The following is a 23,088-nucleotide window of genomic DNA, read 5'->3' as shown; positions in this document are numbered from 1 at the left end:
CAGAAAGTTGAGCCCCCTCTTGCAGTAGTCCACAGCGAGGGTGGAATGGGTTACCTTATGTTGCCTGCTCCGCTTGTCCCGAACAGTGACGAGTGCTTAATACAACCGGCTGCTTACCGGAGATATGCATCGTGGAACTACCACTGTAAAATATAAAAAAAACGAATGAGTCAAATGTGGTGGTGGCTTTAATAGCCAACAAAGTAGTAATAGTAATTCATGAAGTCGCTTCCCAATGCCCTGAATTATTCACATACTAATATTGTATATCGAAATGGACGAACGAAAAGATCTAAAAGGTTTCTACGAAAGTGTAAGGAGGACTTTCATCGTATGCAGAATGGTAGGATACTTACCTATAACAGGCTTAACGAATAAAGAAAGCAATTTTTCCAGGTGAGAAATGTCAATTAAATTATAAAATATTTATAATCCATAACGCATCAGCAGTATGATAATTATAATAATATATTAGCATTTATTTATGTTTAATGGGCCACCTGATTGTAAGTGATCAACAGTATTTCTAGCACCACCAATGGGCCACCAACCTTGGGAGCTGAGATAATTGGTCCCTTGTGCCTATAATTCATCATGATCAGCCTGTATTATTCCATTGTTGGACGTAGGCCTCGTCCAAGGCGCGCCAGGGGGGTGAAAGGGATAGCAACTACATCTCAGTGCCCCAAGTCATCCGCACCTGCACGTGGTGCACCCTGCTGATTAACCAACGAGGCTCTGACGACCGGTTGATGGCGGTATAACCATACGAAATGGCGCAACTAAGTGACACAGATCGGTGACGGGCAGCAGCGTCACCGTTGCGAGAAGTTGCGCCCTGCGGTCGCCAACCCGCATGCTCAGCGTGGCGACTATGAACATTAATTATTTTTCTCCGGTTTTTGCAACATTTTTCATTAATATAACGCTTCTTTGATATTGCTATTGATCGTAAAGTGTTTTGTATAAACTGTTACCTTCCTCGATAAACAGGCTATCTAACACTAAAATATTTTTTTCAAATCGGACCATTAGTTCCTGAGATTAGCGCGTTCGACCAAATAAATAAACCAAAATAACTCTCCAAAGCTGCAGAGTCTGTAATTATATTAGTATACTTTTTTACAAGTGCACATTTGGTGCAGTTTGTTAAGCGAGTCTAAAGATGTAATTGCAGCACGTAAGTTAATCGTAACCTTAACAATTCTAGATACATACTTATGTCTATGAACTACCTTTTGATATTAATATATTCTATTATGAATCCGTGTTGTTTCCAATTTTTATACTTTTCCTATTTCGAAAGGGAAATAACTACGTAATAATCAGTAATTAGACTACATTATTGAACATGTTTGTAATCTTTTCTATTTATAAGAAAGTATATGTCTTAATCAGGGTTTATATTCCACTACAGTGCTCCTCCACTTTCAAGTAGTCGATGTTTAACATTCACAGAAACACAATATATATAGAGTAAAACAATATAATATAATAAATTGCCATACAAAAATACTACATGTTGCGTGCGAGAAAAGTCTGTCGATTTTAGTACCCGTTTTGTTTAAAATCTACCCAGCAGCTTTAAACTGATTGAAAGCTTTAGACAAATTTAACTCGCCTTCCTTCCCTCTCTTTTTAACTCTACGAATAAGAAAGAGACGCAGCAACATTAATTTATCTTTTGTTTAAGATGTGTTTGGCTGTCGCATTATACCGTCTACTATATTGTGAGTGTATTGCTGACAATTATTTGCGCATCGCTTCACCTTTGCGATGCAATACATACAATACGGGGTTTTAAAGATTTAGGTAAATAATTATTCATTAGTAGTAGCTACCATATTTATCACGAGATTTTAAAATTTGAACACAAACTTAGTAGAGGGGTTATGAAAAAACACCTAGATAGTGAAGTCTCCAAAACAAATCTTGGCACAAACATAACAGTCAGATCTGTATAAATCTATTCACCTTTTCCAGGAGGTCTGGTCTTGCAAGTGTTTGCGATACTTTCGTCAATGTTTCTAATAAGATTCAGCATTACATGGAGGGACATGATAAAGAAAATTGAAGATATTGAAAAAGTATTGCCGTCATTCCAAAATCCACAACGCATTTTCAAAAATATTAATCGTATTATGCTGTCATTGTTACTTTTCGGTTTGGGTATGTTACAATTAAGCGAGAACTTATATTATATATTATATACAGGCACCACTGATTTTTATGTGCTTAATTTGTGTTTATAATTCATCTCGTGCTCGGCGGTGAAGGAAAACATCGTGAGGAAACCTGCATGTGTCTAATTTCAACGAAATTCTGCCACATGTGCATTCCACCAACCCGCACTGGAGCAGCGGTGGGCTTGGCTGGCTTGGGTGGGCGGTGGCCTTAGCCCAGCAGTGGGAAATTTACAGGCTACTAATGTAATAAAATTGTACGTTGGCAGCGTCTTCACTTCTGTTCCTCGGTAAGGGTCAAGCAGTTGTATTGAATTATTGTTCCAACGGGTTATGATAGCGAGGAAAACATTATAATAATATACCCTGAAAAGCTTCTATTGAGAATTTGAGCCCGAAAATTAATATGATCTCATTATCGTGTAGTACTAAATCATATTTGATTTATATTTGTTTCAGTTGATCACTTTATTCATTTAATAGTTACGGTCAGAATGACATCCTTGTGCTACAATTCGGGTGAAGGCATCTCCTTCAAAAGTTACTACGCTTTTTACTATATTTGGGTCTTCGAACATATCAACTTTAATTACGGGATCGCATTTTTGTTACAGGTACTGGATATTTTAATAAACTTAGACTTTTGGATGGCAATAGTTATTTGTCTCGGCAAATAGAAACATAAGTAGTTTATGACCAAACGTTTTAGCATTAGCAGCCTGTAAATTTCCCACTGCTGGGCTAAAGGCCTCCTCTCCCTTTGAGGAGAAGGTTTGGAGCATATTCCACCACGCTTTAAATTATGCAAAAAAAAAAAAACACATTTGATTATATGTTTTTAACTTAATATACCATTCAGGCAAATATTTTTGCGGTGTTCAGATAATTTGGGAATTTTGTAATGTTATGCAAGTACTTAAAGTTTTTTTAATTTTCGTCCCGTTTTCATGGACAAAGTTTACACAATGTTTGCCTTTTATTAATTTTGACTAATTTCAATACCGTGGAGATAATAGTTATACCGTGGAGATATAGATTATATAATTAACACTAATTTTCTTCTTGAGTTTTGAGTCGCAGTTGTCTTCTGACGTCGTTTATACGCAAACCCAACAAATTTTTTGAATTTCTATATATTCTTTAGATCCAAGAATCCTATTCATTAGTTGACATTCGTGTGACGTACACGCACATGCAGATGTACTACTATTGTGTGTGTGTGTGTGTGTGTGTGTGTGTGTGATAACAAATACATATTATTTAATTATTTTCAGCTGACAACATTTCAAACGGTATTCGTGTACTACTTTGTTGATGCTCTTGTTACTGTTGTAACACTTTATTTGGTGTATAGATTTCGGAATTTCAATCGATTAATGAGAATCAGGCAAATACAGGTGAGTAAAATATATTTATCTAATATATCAACTTAATAGTTTTTTCAATATAATTCGGTTATCCGAATAGCTGTTCAATATAGATTTAATAACAGTCACCATTTCAATATTTAAAACAACGCGACTATGCGAAGCTGATATTAGACTAATTAAAGCCCCTTTGATAGTCACCAACTCATCGCATATTTTACCGCAAAACAGAAATACTCAGTTTTGTTATGTTCAACGGGAAAGATATGTGAGCCGGTATAACTACTGGTAAAGACATACCAATTTAGTTCCTTATGTTGGTGGTGCCTTCATGGTATGTTGATAGAATTGACGACAAACGTGCTTTAATAAAAATTTTCAAATGTAGTTCGTTTTTATTTTGGTACAAGTATCTGTCACGAGCGTGACAATTTAAAATTTTGATAATATTTATCATAACATACTATATTGGACATTATCACAATATCTTGATATGTAGTTCATATTCCAATAACCTGTTTTGCGTCTGAATTGATCTATAGTATTCTACCGGAAAACAGTAATACTACATACCTATGTGTTCCAGATAGAAGGGTGAGTCAGCTATTGTAACTATAGGCACAAGGGACGTAACATTTTGGTTCCCAAAGTTGAGGGCACATTGGTAATATGGGGAATGATTAATATATCTCACATTACCAATGTCTATGGGTGGTTAACACGTACCATCGGGCGCTCATCGAATAAACATTGTTCAGCGGTTTTAAAGTTACACAATGATTTTTTCAAATTTCAAATAATAAATCCTACATGTAACTACTTATACATGTATAAGTCAGACTGTAAGTTTGTGTTACAGTGCGCGAAGAACAGAAGAATCCCTTGGATGGATCTACAGGCACATTACACTCGCTTAACACGCTTGGTGAAAATTATCGATGATTATATAAACCCGTTCGTCTTCATGACATTTCTATCTAATCTCGTCGTCGTGTGCAAACACATCTATGATATTATTCAGTAAGTATATATATTAATAGTTGCACAGTGGTCAAATTCGATCGTAACTAATTTCTGCTATCCATATTAATATTATAAACGTGAAAGTTAATCTGATCATACGTTACGCTTCAACGGCCAAACTATTGAAACGAATTCAACGAAATTTGTTTTGAAGCTAGCTTGAGTCCCAAGAATGGATTGCAACTATTTTATACCTATCAACTGAGACCTCCTACACGAGGCGACAAATAAAAATATATAATAGATTTATAAACATTTCGTTTTTTTTTTTTTTTTTCAAAGCTTTAATTTTCGAGTCAAAGATTGTGCTTAAACTATCAGGTAATAAAAAAAAAAGCAAAACAAATGACATAAATGCTTTCTAATTTGACAATGGCAGTATGTACCTGAACAATGTGTGCTTTATTGGAACGAAGTTCTTATACAGAAGATTGAACTTGCAGAAATCATCACTTTAGGATAAAGCGCATGTTACCTCCCCCCCCCCTTCAGGCGAACTTACCCTCCCTTTCTATTATATATGATATTATATAATATTAATTTAACTTATTATTTGTTATTGTATTAATTCACACACTTAACAACGATTTTATTTATTGCCATTTATTTATTCAGAAACGTTAATTTATTCCAGTGTCTACGTAATAACTACGTATTAAATAGCGAAAAGCAACTTCGTTCGAACCGGGTGCCTCATGACACATCTTTTATTTGATATAACGTTTAATATGTATTGCATATTGATTGATCTTTTCAGGAGGCAGAAGGCAGTATCAATGAATTCATATAATCCCAACTGCGGTATCGCGAAAAGGTATGCTTTTGCTCTCATCATGGGTCATAATCACCGAGTACCGTTCAATGTTTAATTAGGGTACATATGCTTAATTGAAAGTACGGAATAGTTCTATTCAAATATGTGTATATTGTTACGCTTGTGTGTAATTCCATTGGTGAACATAGGAAGTGATTTATTAGCGCTATACAAGTCAGGTCAGTATTCCAAGACAGATACCATAAAGTACACTATAATCAAGAAATATAAAAAAGAATGGCATTCCTCGTACTCGCAGCATATGATGCAATTTTAATAAAGAGCTAAATAGAATAAGCGAAACACGATTTAACGTTTAACGAAATAAGATATATTTTAGTTTGTATATATAACGTTTACATTTTAGATCACATTTAAACGAATTATGCGTTTTATAATAATACCTATTGACACTGTACTGTAGAAATACGAGCGGACTTTATAATATGTATGTACATACTACGGCGAAAATTTATTTTTTATATAATCTGTAATAGTTTCACTGATTATTAATTATACAAAAAATATTTAAAAAACAAAACTGCAGGAGTTGACCAGACACGTGACGTTGACTGTAGTAATTATAATATTTAATGATTAATTAACTTGGTGGTAGGGCTTTGTGCAAGCCCGACTGGGTAGGTACCACCCACTCATCAGATATTCTGCCGCCAAACAGCAGTACTTAGTATTGTTGTGTTCCGGTTTGAAAGGTGAGTGAGCCAATGTAACTACAGGCACAAGGGACGTAACATCTTAGTTCCCAAGGTTAGTGACGCATTGGTGATATAAGGAATGGTTAATATTTCTACGCCATTGTCTATGGGCGGTGGTGAGCACTTTCCATCAGGTGGCCCATTTGCTAGTCCGCCTACCGATATCATAAAAAAAAATGAGTGAGTTTTTTTGAGTCAGTTTTCATGTGCTTTTTCACAGTAATGATTATTGATTTATATTTTTCTTGTTTTCAGTTCTGATTGGATTGTGGTCGTAGACTCGATAATAAGTACACTACATTTGATCTTCAGGACTACACTAGTATCAACCTTCACAGCCCATCTCCACACCCTGAGCCGAGAACCTCTGAGAGCTCTTCATACTTTGCCAGCATCAGCGTATAATATTGAGGTACTTTGAATTTTTAACTAAAATTAGTATGGGTTATATTTTTTTTAAGTAATGTTTAAAACACAATTTATATTTTTTCTTTTGACATTATAATTGAAAATAAACAAATACATATTATAATGATAGATTGTTATATAATTAAAGTACGAAAATGTTCCCATTAAATATTATATAAACAAAATAAGCAAAAATTGAGCCGAGGTGTGATGATTGAGGCTTCACATCTCGGCACCACCACCACACCACTGAATTGTTGAGAGCTTGATTGTGTTTATAATCTCGGGCTCGGCGGTGAAGAAAAAGATTGTATGGATACTTGTATGTTTCGGATAAACATCTGCCACATGGAACCAATATCCACCAACTACAATATGCTCGTAGTGGAATAGGCTCCAAATCTTCTCCTCAAATGGAGAGGAGCCTTTAATTTAGCATTGAGAGGTTTGAAGAGTTAAGACAGCCTAGTTACCTTTCACGACAAGTAGTTGTATAACGCAAAAATATTTCAAATCGGATTATACCAAAAGAACAAACTTTTTACTTACTTACTTTTTGTGAACAAAGTTTACCTTAGATTTTATTATTAATGACTATTTCGTTATAAATGTTGAATATTTGTAAGCAATTAAAAAACTGAAAAAAAAATATATCCGCAGAGTTCTTAAAGGATTGATTTGGTTTTGATTTATAATTTTTTCAATACACATTAGCAATAGAAATATATTACTAAAATTATTAGCAAAGATAGTTCAAGGTTGACTTAACAACTTTTTCATGTTCTTGATGTTATGAATGCGAAACAATAAAAAAAACTATGCTTTTTCTTTTAAGGTGCAGCGTTTTATGGATCAAGTGTATCATTCAAAGATTCATCTCAGTGGACTGGGATATTTTTACGTCACAAGAGTAACAGTACTTTCGGTTCGTATTTATTTTAATAAATTTTCCGTGTAGTTGAAATGAGCGGAATAACTGACGTATCACAGATCGATCATGAAGCTAATTTTAAAAACGAATTCAAACCAAGGGACTTGGACAGTATAAGCAGATGTATTGAGGTTCAGTCAAATTTTTTGTTTCTTGTTAGTATATTTCCTTCTTAAGTTTTGCTACTTCGTTGGTTACCATGTTATGAGATTGCAAATGTTGGTAACCTGGGCGTAAACCCTGGCTTGAACTATTTAAAGGTAAGTGTATTATCAGTATCTCATTTCACTTGGTGGCAGGGAATTGTGCAAGCTGTCTGGGTTACCCAACCAATCATCAGATATTCTGCCACCAAACAGCAATACTATTGTATTCTGGTTTGAAGGTTGAGTGAACCAGCCACTACAGGCACAAGGAACATAACCTTCCAAGGATGCTGACGAATAGGTGCCATGTAAGGAGTGCTTGCCATTTTTTTACAGCGCCAATGTAGATGATCGATGGTGACCACTTACCAGGTAGACCCGTTTACCCGTCCGAATCTTTCCAATTCTGTAGAATTTTCTACCCTATCGGATAATTAGTCACGGAATGAAAGTGCAAAATGGCAACAATATATGAAATCGGCCAGGGCAGCAGACATCATCTCCAATTAAGAAAAGAAGTTAGATCTTCACATAATATCTAATACCGTGTTTTCCTGTTCCTATTTGGAACATGAAAATGGAATTCAATGAAAATATTTTTGTATTTTCATTTCAGATGCTTTCCACCATAGTGACCTATGAGCTGGTCCTATTGCAACTACCAGTTTATTATTATTAATAAGTAGTTTCTACGTTTAATTCGTGAAAAAAAATATACAAAGAAGAGCAGAAATTACACGCCGCAAAATCTAAACGAGCTTGTTAACTGTGTAATTTTCGTAAAAAGATTAATTTGAAGAAAGTTCAGTAGTTACTCGAGATTTTCGAAATTGGTTCTCAGTAATAATTTTTTTCGGCCCAAAATAATAATATTTCGTCATAATCGACGAAGCTATTCAAGAATATGCATCCGAATAACCAGAATAGATAACCTTCTTTGTTTTAAAGGGTAGATTATTTAGAAGCCGTAAGTTTTATTTAATAGGTGTGGTTTGGTTTGTTTTTTATTGATAACTTAAGATGTATAATTATAAATGAAGCTGTAAGGGTCATGTTCACGTCTGCGTAACATATATGCAGTGAAGGACATAACATTGCCTCGAGATCTCAGAACTAGTTGAAAAATTTTTGTTGTTGAGTTGTTGAGAAAATTGGCCGATAGAAAAATAATTGTTTTGAAATCTGATGTTAATATACACTATGTATCAAAATTCGCCTGTCGCCATGTGAAGAAATTTTGCCAAAATTGTACATCTCTTTTATTTAGGCAGGATCTATGTTTAATTTATTTATATTCTTTGTGTGGTGTACAAGTAACTAAATTATGTATGACTCTATTTTATGAATTGGAAATATAAATTTATCATGAATTATGACAAATGAGTTTTATTTTTCACTCGTACTAACACTTCCGCCGAGTTAAAAACATTAAACCGACTTCAAAGTTAGAAACAGTGAAATAAAAATAAGAAAAATTATATTTTTTAGTGCTTACGGAAAGGAAAACAAAATTTAAAAACGGATTTGTCTAAGATATAGCTAATTCTGTACACACGCCAACATTTTTTTTGAGGTCGGTGCCAACACTTCCAGCAACAGACGCGTGTTAATATTAATACTTAATATATCGTATGTATCAATAATATGTTATTTGTTAAGTATTTTTTTTTTATTGTATTGTTCTGTGCTGATTGGCAACGAGTTAAAAAAATATTATAAATTATTTCTATTTCTTAGTGTTTGGTGCATTAAAATCAAACTAGAAGTCTATAGGTATTTATTGCTTAATAATATATAATTAAAGGTAATATCTATGATAACATTTGATTGTTAGTAATTTAAGTCTTAATTACTTCATAGCAACGGGGAGATTCTTATCGAGAAGCTCTGCTAAAAATAGAACAATTACAAAATAGAGGGTATCATTGAAAAAAAACAAACTAGGCTAGACCCTAACAAACTCTTAAAACAACCTCATGATCCCCGTTTTGGTAACGATTCTCAGTAACTGTCTTATGTACTCCTTTTGTTATTAGTGCCCCCCTGCTGGTCAATAATAACAGCTTCACAGGTATATCGTCTGTGTCCTAGCTTTGTCGACAACTTCGGTGTTTTCGTTTCAAGTGCATTAACAAAGAACCTACATAATAGCAACTAAACATTAATGTTATATCAAGCAATCCGCCCTACTCTCTTATCAAATCTAGTACTTTTGATGAATAATTATTGATTCGCGTCATCAATTGCATCAGCACTGCCAGAACATTAGTGTATAAACATGTTAAAACATGTACCTACAAAGAAATCACATATTGAAGGCGATCGATGAAAACTATTAACTATTTATTGTTTTATGTAAATAAAAAACTGTATGTATGTAACACGTGTAATTCAGAAAATATTTAATAATGAAAGGCCATAATGATCTGTATTAAATGCACAATGGTATTATATTTAAGGTAATTAAACAGACATGGATTAATGCTGTATTGCTTAAAATCGCTTCGTAAATATGCCATTATTTATCGTAAAGTAAGTAAAGTCTAGGATAAAAAATAGTTATTGTGGGTTATCCCTAAGAGATTGACATACCATTGTGGACTTTTTTGAAGACCTTTTTTAAGGTTTACAATACTGTAGCACATTATTTTGATCTATCTCGTACGTTTGAGCCAGCGTTTGCAATGTAAGCGCAAAAAATGTGTTGATTAACGACATCACTTTGGAAACCTCTAAAATTGTCAGTGTTTCTCTACTATATTGTGCATGTATTAAACCTTTCTCTCGAATCAATCTATCTATTGAAAAAAACCGCATCAAAATCCGTTTTGTAATTTTAAAAGATCAGACATCATACATAGGGACAGACAGCGGTAAGCGACTTTGTTTTATACTATGTAATGATGATGTCCATAAAAAATATCTATAGTGATTCACAATAGTTATGCTGATTTTTTTATCTATTTTTTATACTTAAACGGAACCTAAAATGTATAAAACAGACACACGTATAAGGACGTATAAAAATGATTCATAATGTTTGATATTTTTATAAATTACACTTAACACTTAATCTCTTAAAGGGAACGTCAAACTAAATTATGATGTACGACAAAGTGACATGTTTATTTATTATTCATAAACAAATTATATTTCACCGAAAAATCAAAGTTAGTTGTGACAGTCTTGGCTGAAAGTAACACATAGTTACCTTAAAATGTCTTTTAATCCGATCCGTATTAATGTAATTGAAAAAAATCACAAAGGTATGTAGGTAAACTGTATTTACATACAAAAAATTTTTTTTTTTATTTCTTACATACCCATCGCCGGGCAAACACTTATTCTTTTAAGGTTTTATAAAAATTATAAATTGGACGTAATTGTCCTCTAAAGGTTGGTTCATACAATTACATAAAATACTAAAATAATCCAAAATATGCAGCTTTCGTTAGAAAGCAACTGTTCAATAGTCATTGCATAAAAACTGTAATTTATGATATTTTAGCATATCTGTTAATATGATATATTTAACATTCAAGATATATAAAGACTAAATCTTATTATTATATGATTATTATATGATCATATTAAAGCCGTATGAATTGTGTGAAACTAAATTATTCAAAATATAATTATTATAAGTTAATATTATAATCATAATTCAAGTATTTTTCATTTTGCAATAGAAGACATGAACGTGGAAACTTACAAAGAAGTAACTTTTATGAATAGCAATCGTTATTTAAAAGGAAAAGAAAAAAATGATATCAGGTAAATACGGGTCTCTTACAATTTATTTACACGCAAGCTAGATGATAAGAGATAAAACAACATTACTTCTTCCAGCACTAGCAGTAGTCATTCAAATATATCGCAATGGAAGCGTTTTAAGATATGTAAGTACATTTTGGAATATATATAAATCATATAACATAGCACCTTATGGTTTTATTTCCTCCATTAATGATAGCAACAGTGTTTCATTATTTTTGCCATTAGCACCAGAATTGTGATTCAACGAGGACGTACTCCTAGCATTCTGTCGCCATTCCACTGTTGTCATAATTTGTACAGCAGCTATTTTTAACTTTGATTCTGACACACTATTTCAGTTTTAAATAAAAATATATTTTATGTATAATTGTTGGGAAATATGTATATGGACGCAAAACATTTAATTTTTCATCAAATATAAATATGTCATCATTAAATTTTTTACTTAAATTTCAGCAATGAGATTCTTTCAAAAATTTCTGGAACGCAGATCAAGTATAGAAACGCAACTAGATTTGTTTCAAAATTCAATGAAATATTGCCTTGTTAGCGGTCAATTGAGTGGCATATTTCCCATCGCGAACATAACAGATAATATGGAAGAACAAAGGTGAATATCGAAATCGGTAAATTCATCCCATGATATATTAAATACGAAGGTTAAGAAGGGTGAGAAGAGTCCAAAAATGAGTGACGAAAATAAAAAGCATTTCCAGTATTTTATTGTACTTCTCAATGGCATGCCATTAATAATAATAACCGTTCTGTCTTAAAATTATTAAATGTTAGAGCTGTTTTTTTTTTTTAAATCTTTTGGTGTTCGTTTGCTTACAAACAACAAACAAGTTATAGAAACTAAAATTTTCTACAAATTTTATGTAATTTTTCTACAATAAACCTTTCTAAAAATACGAGTAAAGTACGAACAAACAACCGTTCGTGTTTTGTGTTACACCAGACAAGGCTCGCAAAACACATCTACCGCAAATTTAAATGTCTACCTGATTTTAGATATAAATTGTTATCGTGGCGATATTTGCTATGCTTCACGACCTGTTTTGGACAGATGATGGCACTAATTCTCAGCTTCTATAGAATGACCAGAGCAGCCGTAACTATATCAAGGGTTTGTAAGTAAACGCGAATGGAAATAATTTTGTAATTTTATTTGACAAAATGAGTAATTTTCATTTGAATGTTTGCAGCATATTTTTTATTCTACATGTCTAATTGCTTCACAAATGTTCTCTTCATGCGACTCGCGACGAAATGGCATTATCTAATGAAACAAATTGCTGCATCAGAACTCAACGAATATCTAGACTTGAACGTCAGGTTTAAATGCAATTTTGCAACTATTGTTATATTAAGTTTTGCCGTCGGTAAGTATTGTGTATTGATGAATTATAAACGTTTCTCGTTAATCGAGAAAAACTATATTCTGAACTTTTGTAAACTGACCGTAGTGAAAATTATAGTTATTTGATCAAAATAAATGATTACATATTCGAATAATCTCTTTCAAGAAATTAAATTCAACATAAAAATACCGGAGAAATAACGGTAAACAAATCTTAAATAAGTGACACCTAGCGATTTGCTAATATCTCTATATTATGCGCAAAACAGTTCTTGATCAATGTATATGTATTTATATATAAAATACTTATTAATAATAGAGCCGAGATGGCCCAGTGGTTAGAACGCGTGCATCTTAACCGATGATTTCGGGTTCAAACCCAGGCAGGCACCACTGAATTTACATGTGCTTAATTTGTTTATAATTCATCTCGTGCTCGGCGGTGAAGGAAACATCGTGAGGAAACCTGCATGTGTGTAATTTCAACGAAATTTTGCCACATGTGTATTCCACCAACCCGCATTGGAGCAGCGTGTTGGAATATGCTCCATACCTTCTCCTCAACAGGAGAGGAGGCCTTAGCCCAGCAGTAGGAAATTTACAGGCTGATTATGTTATGTTATATTATTTCTATCATTCATCTTTACTTCTATAGTAGGAGTCAGCAAAAGAATGAATAGCTATTTTTGTATAGCCATGATACCTTAGGTAAAAAAACACATGTAATTTAGCCGGCGACTCAAACAAGCAATCGAGTTTCATGTGCTTATTTTGTGTTTGCAATTTATGTCGTGCCCAGGAAGGATTGAAATCTTGAGGAAGAATACTTCATGTGTCAGATTAAGTTCTAGTTTTGCATCTACCAAACATTCTCCTCCAGGGAACAAATGGATTTTTCCTGAAGCGGGACATATACAGATTGATACTTTTTTTAAAAATTAAATGTTATTAAATTTTCATAAAAATTAATAAAGTTTCATTTACAGTCGAGCACCTATTATCAAGAATCTACAAGCTGGCTGAAGTAAAAGATTGCAGTACAGACGATGATCTCATATACGAAAAATTCGTTGTGGAATCATGTCCTTGGATATTTGAACTTGGCGTACCCTATTCTTTTACTACCGGAATGTATGTAATGGTAAAAAAAAACACTTCTTTATGACGTCATCGATCAATCTTATGATATGAGGAAATCGTTTTAATTAAAGTCAAAGGAAGACATCCAGTATATCACCTGTATATCCCAAACGGCTGATCAATCAGCTGCACGAGACATTTAGTAACCAAATGAGCGCAAACTCAAGTGCATTTTATTTTATATCGCTCTCATAATTTGATGAGTTGACAATTCGACACGAGCGAAAAGAGGTCAGGCAACGGCACGGGGGGTATAACGCTGCAAATTTCCGGACTCCTTTGCTACCGAAAATTTCTAGATAGATAAACGTTGTTAGTAATTAACTACTCAATAAAAGCATTAATTGTAAGTACAAAAAAAGCTTTAATGAACGATAATACGACAGCGAAGTTACAATTTTATTTTAAAGTTACAATTTGCGTTTACTTACAAACCCTTTTTGGAAAAAAATAAAACGATATGTTAATTAGTATAAAATAATAAAATATTAACTATCATAATGTTATACGATTTATTATAAGTTGAATCACCTTTCACAATCTTTCGACAGTTTACAATCTCTAGAGACAGATTACAATCCAACGACATTTACAATTTTACGGTTGCATAATTATACATAATGATGTGTCTAGATAGAGTGACACACTATCTAGACACATCATTATTGTTGTTTTCTAAGTGTGCGTGAAAGCTACGCTTGAATTTCGTGGAACTTAATTATATTATACTAGTGTGCGGTCAAGAGTTGATCTCTATTTTGTTCGGCTTTTATAGTTTACACATATCATGCTCCTGGCTAATAGAGCTTCACGGCGCGACTACACACATGAATAATCGAAGTGTGCGTGTTGGTAATTTTCAATCATAGAATCTTGGTATATTATATATGTCATTTTTGACACAAGTGTTGGTTTAACAAAAAACATTTTACTGTTACGTATGTTCATTTTACTGTACGTCGCTACTGTTTTAATATAAAAAATCTTTCATACAACTAATTATTCGCAGATTTTTAACGTTTTGGCTACAATAATATGGAGCTATTCCCATATTTTTATCATTTGCGTTAGTTTGTATTTAACATCAGTACTGAAGCAAATAAATAAGAGTATTATATCACACGACGGTCAGGTAAGTTCAATTTAAAACTATGTTCATTATATTTTACATAACCTTCAGATACTGGCAGCAGTCACGATAGTAAGTTTTTTTCTAAAAAAGCTATATTGTTATGCATATCATGATACAAAACATATCCATACTGATATTAAAGGAGGTACAATTTGTTTGTATCTACAATACAAATCTAATGACCAAATTCTAAAAAAAAATTCTGATTGTGAATCTGAATTCTGATAGAAAGATAGATTATTTCTGAGTACTATACAGACGTGTACCGTAGAAATTGCATCCATTCGAAGTCCGGTCGAGTCGCTAGATTTTTAATATATATTTATATGATTCTCCGTGAAATGTTTTGAGTTTCCCTTTCGTTATTATAAGTATACGCATACATAATATTACGTCTAAATAATTTAATAATTATCTTAATAAATTTCGGCAACGGACCTGCAAGCCCCGGTCTTGCAGATGTCCATGAGAGGTGGTAGTCACTTTCCACAAGGTGAGCCTCCTGCTCGTTTGTCAACTATCACATAAAAAAAAAACTAATACAAAATTTCGACACTTGCGTCATTCCTATTCAACAAAACTTCGATACTATTTTCCTACACTCAATTGTATTAATTACACTGAAGTTAGTTTATCAATACGATATTGTTTACTTATTTGACAATTTTTACTTTTCTAAATATAATTTTTCTTTTATTGCTTAATAATGTGTGCTAGTTAAACTTTAGGATATTATGTAAGGCTCTTCGAAATACAAAAAAATCGAAGTTCTTCTACATTCATCTTTCATTGACATATATATTATTAATAATTTTGTTTCAGCATTTGCCAGTATCCCGTTGGCGGAAATTGCGGGAAGATTACAATAGAGCGACCCGATTGGTTCGTTCCTTTGATGATGCAATTAACAGTATTGTGTTTACTTCATTTGCAAGTAATCTTTACTTCATATGTCTACAACTTTACTACCTGTTAAAGTAAGTATTTGACCTTGAAAATACATTTACGATATTTAATTCCTGCTTTGCGAGTCTGGTTTCTAGAAAATACTTTATCACATCAAAAACATAAATGTGAAATGACAGCCAAGTTCAATTTATTTCTTGGTTGTTGACTTCAACGACAAAATAAGTGAGATCTAAATGGGTGCCAAGTACAATTGCCAGTCCTGAAATTTATTTATAACTACATAAAATATATATATTTTTTTATATATTAAGATCATATATTGTAGCCTAAGGTCTGACTTAGCTAGTTCTCATATACGAATAATATTATAGCCTTCGCAAGCAAAAAACACTTTTTTTTTGTGAAAAATTATAATCAAAAGAAAAAAAAATACCAGTTTCTATTCTTTTTCTGTTTCATTTATTCCTTTTATTAACCTTAAAATTATTATCTATCCGCTTGCCATATTTGAACTTTCTAGTTTATCTGGAACTGGGTTAGAGTTTTGATCTATAGGTCAGTCAGTGTTAAAAATGCCGATATTTGGACGTTAATATCTAAATAACCGTTTGAGATGTGTTTATGAAATTTGGAGCACATATGAATCTCGCCAGTCTCAACATATGAGCCAAATTTTTGACACGTTTATGTGAAATTGTTTTTGAGTTATGAGGGGTTCAAAAGTGTCTCCAAATGGTTCGTGTAATATTACACACGGTGCTGCGCTATAGTATAAGTTCAACGCTATAGTGTGTCAAGCCAAGTTCAAGTAACATACAACAGAAATATTTGTAAAGTTTCCTTTTCCGATTAACTGCTTCGATGGTCTAGTGGCTAGCTAATAAGATATCGAAGTACTTGCCAACGGGTTCAAGCCCAAATGTATTTGAGATTTTTTGTCACGATTTTTTCAGCAACATCCCGAAGTTTTGAAGTTTACACTAGCGTGATTCGAAAAGCACGTAGTTTTGTTTCTGAGCTCTTTATGGTCATCTAGGTCTTCAGTAGGCGGATGACTAATTTGGCCACCCGATGGTTAATGGTCACCATCTCGTATAGACATTGGCGCTGTAAAAAAACTCTACCATTTCATTACATCACAAAAGTACCATTTTTCTTGGTTACAGGCGGAGTATTGTGACTACTAATAGTGTTCCTCCAGTGGATTGCCCAAATTATCCAAGCGGGTTTGTAAATATACATATATATATATATAATTGCATATACATACATAATTTTATATATAAAATAATGAAAATTAAAGTCACAGTCTATCAATATCCTGCTGGACAGAGTTCTCTCTTTGTGGGGAAATTTTGGAGCTTACTCCACCATGCTGGCATCTGCACGTGCAGGTTTTCTCACGACGTTTTTCTTCTTAGAACTTAAGCACATTAATTCATTGGTGATTGTCCCGAGTTTGGTTATAGATTTAGATTCCGAAGTTCGGAATTTAAATTGAGCCAATTTATCTTTAATTTGTGTTTTATTAATAAAATATCCATATTATTTTAGATTTTTCAACGGATATGAACTCTCTATATATGTCACGTTTTCTTTGATGTTCGTTCTCTCGCGGTCATTGGCGGTTTCGCTCACCGCTGCTCAGGTGCATTCCGCGTCCCTTGTGGCGGCTCCATCGCTTTACAACGTTCCATCGTCCTCGTATGGTACCGAGGTAAGCTTTATTAAATAAAATGCTATTTTTGATAATTTTTTCTTCTTTTGGTGCGTTACGGAAAATGATGAGTGATTTTTTATATTGCACAATGTTAAAATATATCAATGAATAAATTAAATATCAGCCTGTAAATGTCCAACTGCTAGACAGAGCCTTCGTAAGGAGAAGTCTTGGAACTTATTCATCCACGCCACTCCAATGCAGGATAAAGATACGAGAGGCAGAATTTCACCCAACATATTACGAAGGAACTAATGAGATCTCGGCTCAAACAACATCTTAAAAACCAATCCTTTTTGTAGGTTCAAAGATTTCTTGAGCAAATCCATGGCGATACCGTAGCGTTGACGGGTCTTAACTTTTTCTACATAACTAAAGAGTTGGTTTTGTCTGTGAGTATAAAATTTAATAAATCATTAAAAATTGCTAAATGTATTCATTGAATAACAAAATTATATTAAATAAACGGAGCATTTTTACTCGTGAATAAATTAGCCACTTTTTCTGATTGGACGATGTGTGGCCTGCCATCGATCGGTATATCAATACTAATGACCGCTTAGTTTAGATCTTGATACATTAATGTTTGGAAGATTAACAAGAACGCACCACAAACCGAATTTTTCGAAATTTATAATTTTTAACTTCAGTGAGCCGTTAATAGCACATTAGAGTTCTTTAACAAATGTTTCATTTAAGTTATGTTCGATTATCACATATCTTTGGAATACATATTATCAGTCGTCATAAAATTTACCAGTAAATAATTTTATCTCATGTTCTGAGCGTCAAAATAATATAATTTAATTTTGAATTTTCAGGTGGTTGGTACTATCGTAACTTATGAGCTCGTTTTGCTGCAGTTTAATCAATAAGGTCGAAGAGACAAAGAGTCCTTATTAAATACTTCGCAAAACAAACAAATTGTATTTCAAGGTCAAATTATTTGGAAGTATTTGCAATTTGTAATTTTATCCTGCTAAGTTAGACATAAAATCTATATTAACAATGAGTGTGAACATAACTGTGTCTGTCTGTAATTTGTAGATGGAGAGTTGTAAGTTCAAGAAGGATTTTTGTCACAAGCTGAATTTCACGCGGGCGGGTATAGCGAGTCTTGTATACCGTGTTGGAAAAAAGTTCCTTTCGTTATGTATAATGTTGTAAATACAAGATAAAAATAAATAAATTAACAATATTTTAGTGTTTGTGTATAACCTTATGTTTCCGTTCCTAACTGAATGAGTTAGGGATGTATCCTAAATGTAACAAAAACGTGCTTTGATGTGTTCTATTCCAGTCTATTGGCCGGTACTTCAATTTTCGTTTCCTAAATATGAACGGCTTTATCTCAAACGTACTTCGTGTCTAAGTTTAGATACAGTTGACAGTATCACGTATTATTTATATAAAATAAAAACACAGGTATAAAAAGTCTGCATACAATTTTTATATTGAAGGATTTTATATCATTTCTCCTAGAAAAATTTGTGGTCGTGATCTATAAAAATGAGTTGTAAGTTATTTTTGTAAACACCACTTAAATGAGCAAATTCCCTTCTCTAGAATGTTTTGATAAAAAAAAAAATATAAAATTTATTTTAACTAATATTAAACCTTTTATGCATAAAATTATCTGTTACATGAAAATACATTTTATCGACTACAAAAAAGGATGTTCTCAATTTCAGTTACACGCCCACGAGCTTAAAAAATGTCAGGTACCTAGAAGCGGCCATTGGAATAAGCGCTAAACAAAAATTAAGCTCATGAAAATTCAGTGGTGCATGCCTGGGTTTGAACCCGCAACCATCGGTTAAGATGCTCGCGTTCTAACCACTAGGCCATCTCGGCTCAAAGTTCAAAGAAAGTTCACCCAAGTAGGTGAAATTAGGTTTAAAGGTTTCCATAGCCTTTGTTCAATGTTCAAAATAAGGTACTTGGTGTTTAGGCTTCAGTATACAAGTAAAGGATCAACATTACAATTCATCCGATTGGATATGCCATCACGTATAGTGCTAGAGACTTTACAAGATTTGACATTATAACTTTCTGAAATTGAACATTAATGTTTCAACTAAAATTCGATAAAGGATTTCATTAAAAAACTTTTAATTTCTTAGTTTGATTATTATATGACTAAATATTTTGTTCATTTTATTTGTCCATTCTCTAAGCATTCCGCCCTGCATTTGTAGACTTGTGAATGTAATAACGGGAAGCTTATTTCATATAAAAATATTCCTTCCATTTGTATTGTGAGACATGTCTCAAGAACACGTGGATTTTATCTGAAGATTGCGGTTCAAATCTGAGCAAGCAACATTGACTTTTCCTTACAAATTTTAAAACACGTTTGACGTTGAGAAGAAAGATCACGAGTGAGTTGGACGAATGAAAATTAGTGATCAAATGTGAACATAATTACCTCCGCATTAGCTAACCAACTATCCTTATATACTTATCAATGTAATTAACATTTTCATCATTACAAAATTATTTTAATGTTAAAAAAAATCATAACTATGTAAACGATTTTTAATTTTGAAATATAGAGGTGGTTATATATGGTATGTATACATATGTATAGCTAGAGACTCTCTTCGGGATGTTTTTAACAAAGTAGGAATACTGACTGTTGCATCACAGTATATTTACAACAATATTATGTATATTCACAGTAGCATTGATCACTTTGATAAAATCAGTGATAATCATTGTATGTGCACAAGAAGTAAGGATAAGCTTAGAACGCCAAGTTTCCGACTCCGCAAAGTCAATAAATCATTCTTGGGGTAAGGTATCCGCTTCTATAATAAAATTCCGCAGACATTTTTAACTTTGCCGTTTCATAGATTCAAGTCAATTGTAAAAAATACATTGGTAAAGAAGGCATATTATTCGATACAAGAGTATTTTGATGATAAAAAAGCGTGGAGTTAATGCTTGTTGACTTCCAGGCTGGAGACGTAACATACATATATAATTGTATTTAACTAACATGACTGTATTTTTAGATATTGAAAAAGAGTATCTACTGAGTTTCTTGCCGGTTCTTCTCGGTTGAATCTATATTCCGAACTGGTGGTAGCTTTACTTTAAATAGTTTGTTAAATGGCGATTCAAAAGTGCTTGTAAAAGCCTAATTGAATAAAGTATGTTTTGATTTCGATTTATAAATAGCTATTTTGTAGGTACATCAGTAGGTATCTTTACTATTTAACTTAAATCAATTTCCTGTTTATTTTTCTAATCTTACTTGAACTGCAAGTGTCAGATGATAATCTTCCACTTGTAAAAACTAACCCACACTGCGGCAGCGTGGTGGAACAAGTTCCAAAATTAAATTATAATATCTTTCGAACCATTTATTAATTCAAAGTTGCAAGCTGGGAATTTTGAATCGAGATACAATTATAGATGGAATCCGAAAAATCGAACGTGCACTGTAGCCTGCAAACGTATTTAGTATGGATTCCGTGCAGTCGTATTGGACTCCAATTGGACTTGGTTCCATTTTGAAAATGAATTGGGAAAACGATCATAAGCGGTCAGGCCTTAAAAACTCATCTAAAACGAAACGTAAAATATCCATAAATAATATATTTTGTTTTTTTTTCTGCATATTAGGTAGACAGACTGGCAAATGGGCGATTTGAATGAAAGTGGTCACCATAACTCATAGACATTGGCGCAGGACGAAACATTAAACCACCGTCACGGCACTACCTAGCCACAAGCCTCAGGACCTAAGATACTATGCCCGTTTTGCCAGCACTTACCCAAACTCACCATTCAAACCGGAACCAAAAATTCTAATTATTTCGGTATAGTGGTAGAATATACTTACCCAGACGGGCTTGCCCAAAGTTCTACCACCAAGTAAATGTTATAATGAAATAATAAAATTGTTATCTGATTTTACGACATCCATAAAACCTTTTATCAGTATCGCTAAGAGAAGGCCTTATGGATTTGTGACAAAAATTCGATGAATCTTATTGTGAAAAATTTATTACACTTTTATAGAAATTATAATAATTGCGTTCATATTCCCTCTCTGTAATGTAATATATTTATACTTTATTTTTAAAACTAATTATTTTTAAGCTGTGGTCACATCTCCAGCGGAATTTATGGCTGTAATAGGAAGATGCTCACGTTAGTCATTTTATTATTTGGATAGTGGAGAACTATCATAGATGATCGGAATTAGCTTTATAACATTTTTTTTTTCTTAGATTCATAAAGTCACATCATTTGTAATAAATACATTGGTAAAGAAGGCATGTTATTCAATACAAGATTATATAGATGATAAAAAAGCTTGGGGTTAATACTTGTTGACTTTCAGGAAGGATATATTATATACATACATAGTTATATAATTTATTTGTATTTAACTAAAATGACTTTGTACTTTTTAAATGTTGAAAAAAAGTAACTACTGATTTTCTTATCAGTTCTTCTCGATAAAATCAGCATTCCGAACCGGTAGTAGCTTGACTTAATATAGTTTGATTTTGATTTTATTATAAATTATAAATTTTGTTGTTTTAAAAATGAAGATATATTAATCAAGACTGTTTGTAGTAAATCATATAGCGGACTTATCAACAAAACACTTGTTATATTGAAAAGTACGGTTTCTTTTGGTTCTTTCCTATTCGCATTGGAATTGAGTATAGGATACAACTTGACGTATATGAGTTAGTCAACTGTCAACATTTCACGAGTGAGATACGAAGTGAAAATGTCTCTCTTATTTAATAAATTTCGTACATATAATTCGTGATGTTCAATAAAGTATTAAATAAGAAATAAATATACCATTGACGATTCTTTATTAGATCGATGACTTAAGTTTCGAATAGTTTTCATTAAAATAGATTTGTATAACATTGATTTATTTCTTCAGCTCTAACTGAGAATTAATTTCAAGAATGTAAGCGCCAGGTTAAGAAAATAATATTTTATACACATTGCAAAGCACTCGTAGATATTGGATGTTATTTTATTGAAAGCAATACTCGTATCTAAATACAGAAAATCACTAAATTGTTTGCTGTCTTTTTCTCACGTGTGAGTTTTAAAAGGATAGCGAGTATTTTAGTTCTATCAAATCGGATTAAGAGATTGTGTACAGCACGATCGGATTGGATTGCAGGTAAAATCAATCAAATCAACGAAAGGTAAATTTTATGAGAACGGATTTACCGATTCATATATTCAAGTTCATAAGTTATAACTGTTGATAAAGATCCAATAACTATAACTTGTATGTTAATTAAGTTATGCCAATAATTAAAATTAAATTACATATTACAAAAAAATAACATTAATAAATAAGGTTATTACAACAATAAATTTAGATTATAAAAAGCTTAAAGTAAGTTATACTATTTTTAATATTTTTAAGCAGTTTACGATCAAAGTTTAGATAAACTTTCAGATTAATATTT

At 32.5% G+C, this 23,088-nt stretch overlaps 2 protein-coding genes across 2 annotated transcripts; both read left to right on the top strand.

Moving 5' to 3' along the window:
- Positions 1-274: 274 nt before the first annotated feature.
- Positions 275-8,285, top strand: LOC113392711 (gustatory receptor for sugar taste 64b-like). The gene is made up of 7 exons (XM_064220785.1): positions 275-313; positions 630-758; positions 4,410-4,570; positions 5,331-5,387; positions 6,359-6,515; positions 7,347-7,436; positions 8,205-8,285. Exons 1-7 carry the CDS (start codon positions 275-277, stop codon positions 8,265-8,267), a joined length of 696 nt encoding a protein of 231 aa, XP_064076855.1. The 3' UTR covers positions 8,268-8,285.
- A 4,302-nt stretch (positions 8,286-12,587) lies between these two features.
- On the top strand, positions 12,588-18,565 carry LOC113392712 (gustatory receptor for sugar taste 64f-like). The gene is made up of 7 exons (XM_026629257.2): positions 12,588-12,747; positions 13,712-13,866; positions 14,875-14,997; positions 15,820-15,974; positions 17,461-17,623; positions 17,929-18,018; positions 18,448-18,565. Exons 1-7 carry the CDS (start codon positions 12,588-12,590, stop codon positions 18,499-18,501), a joined length of 900 nt encoding a protein of 299 aa, XP_026485042.2. The 3' UTR covers positions 18,502-18,565.
- Positions 18,566-23,088: the final 4,523 nt, after the last annotated feature.

This window comes from Vanessa tameamea, chromosome 5 (genome assembly GCF_037043105.1).
Source record: "Vanessa tameamea isolate UH-Manoa-2023 chromosome 5, ilVanTame1 primary haplotype, whole genome shotgun sequence".
Classification (NCBI taxonomy): domain Eukaryota; kingdom Metazoa; phylum Arthropoda; class Insecta; order Lepidoptera; family Nymphalidae; genus Vanessa; species Vanessa tameamea.
This window is presented reverse-complemented; position numbering and strand designations above follow the sequence as displayed.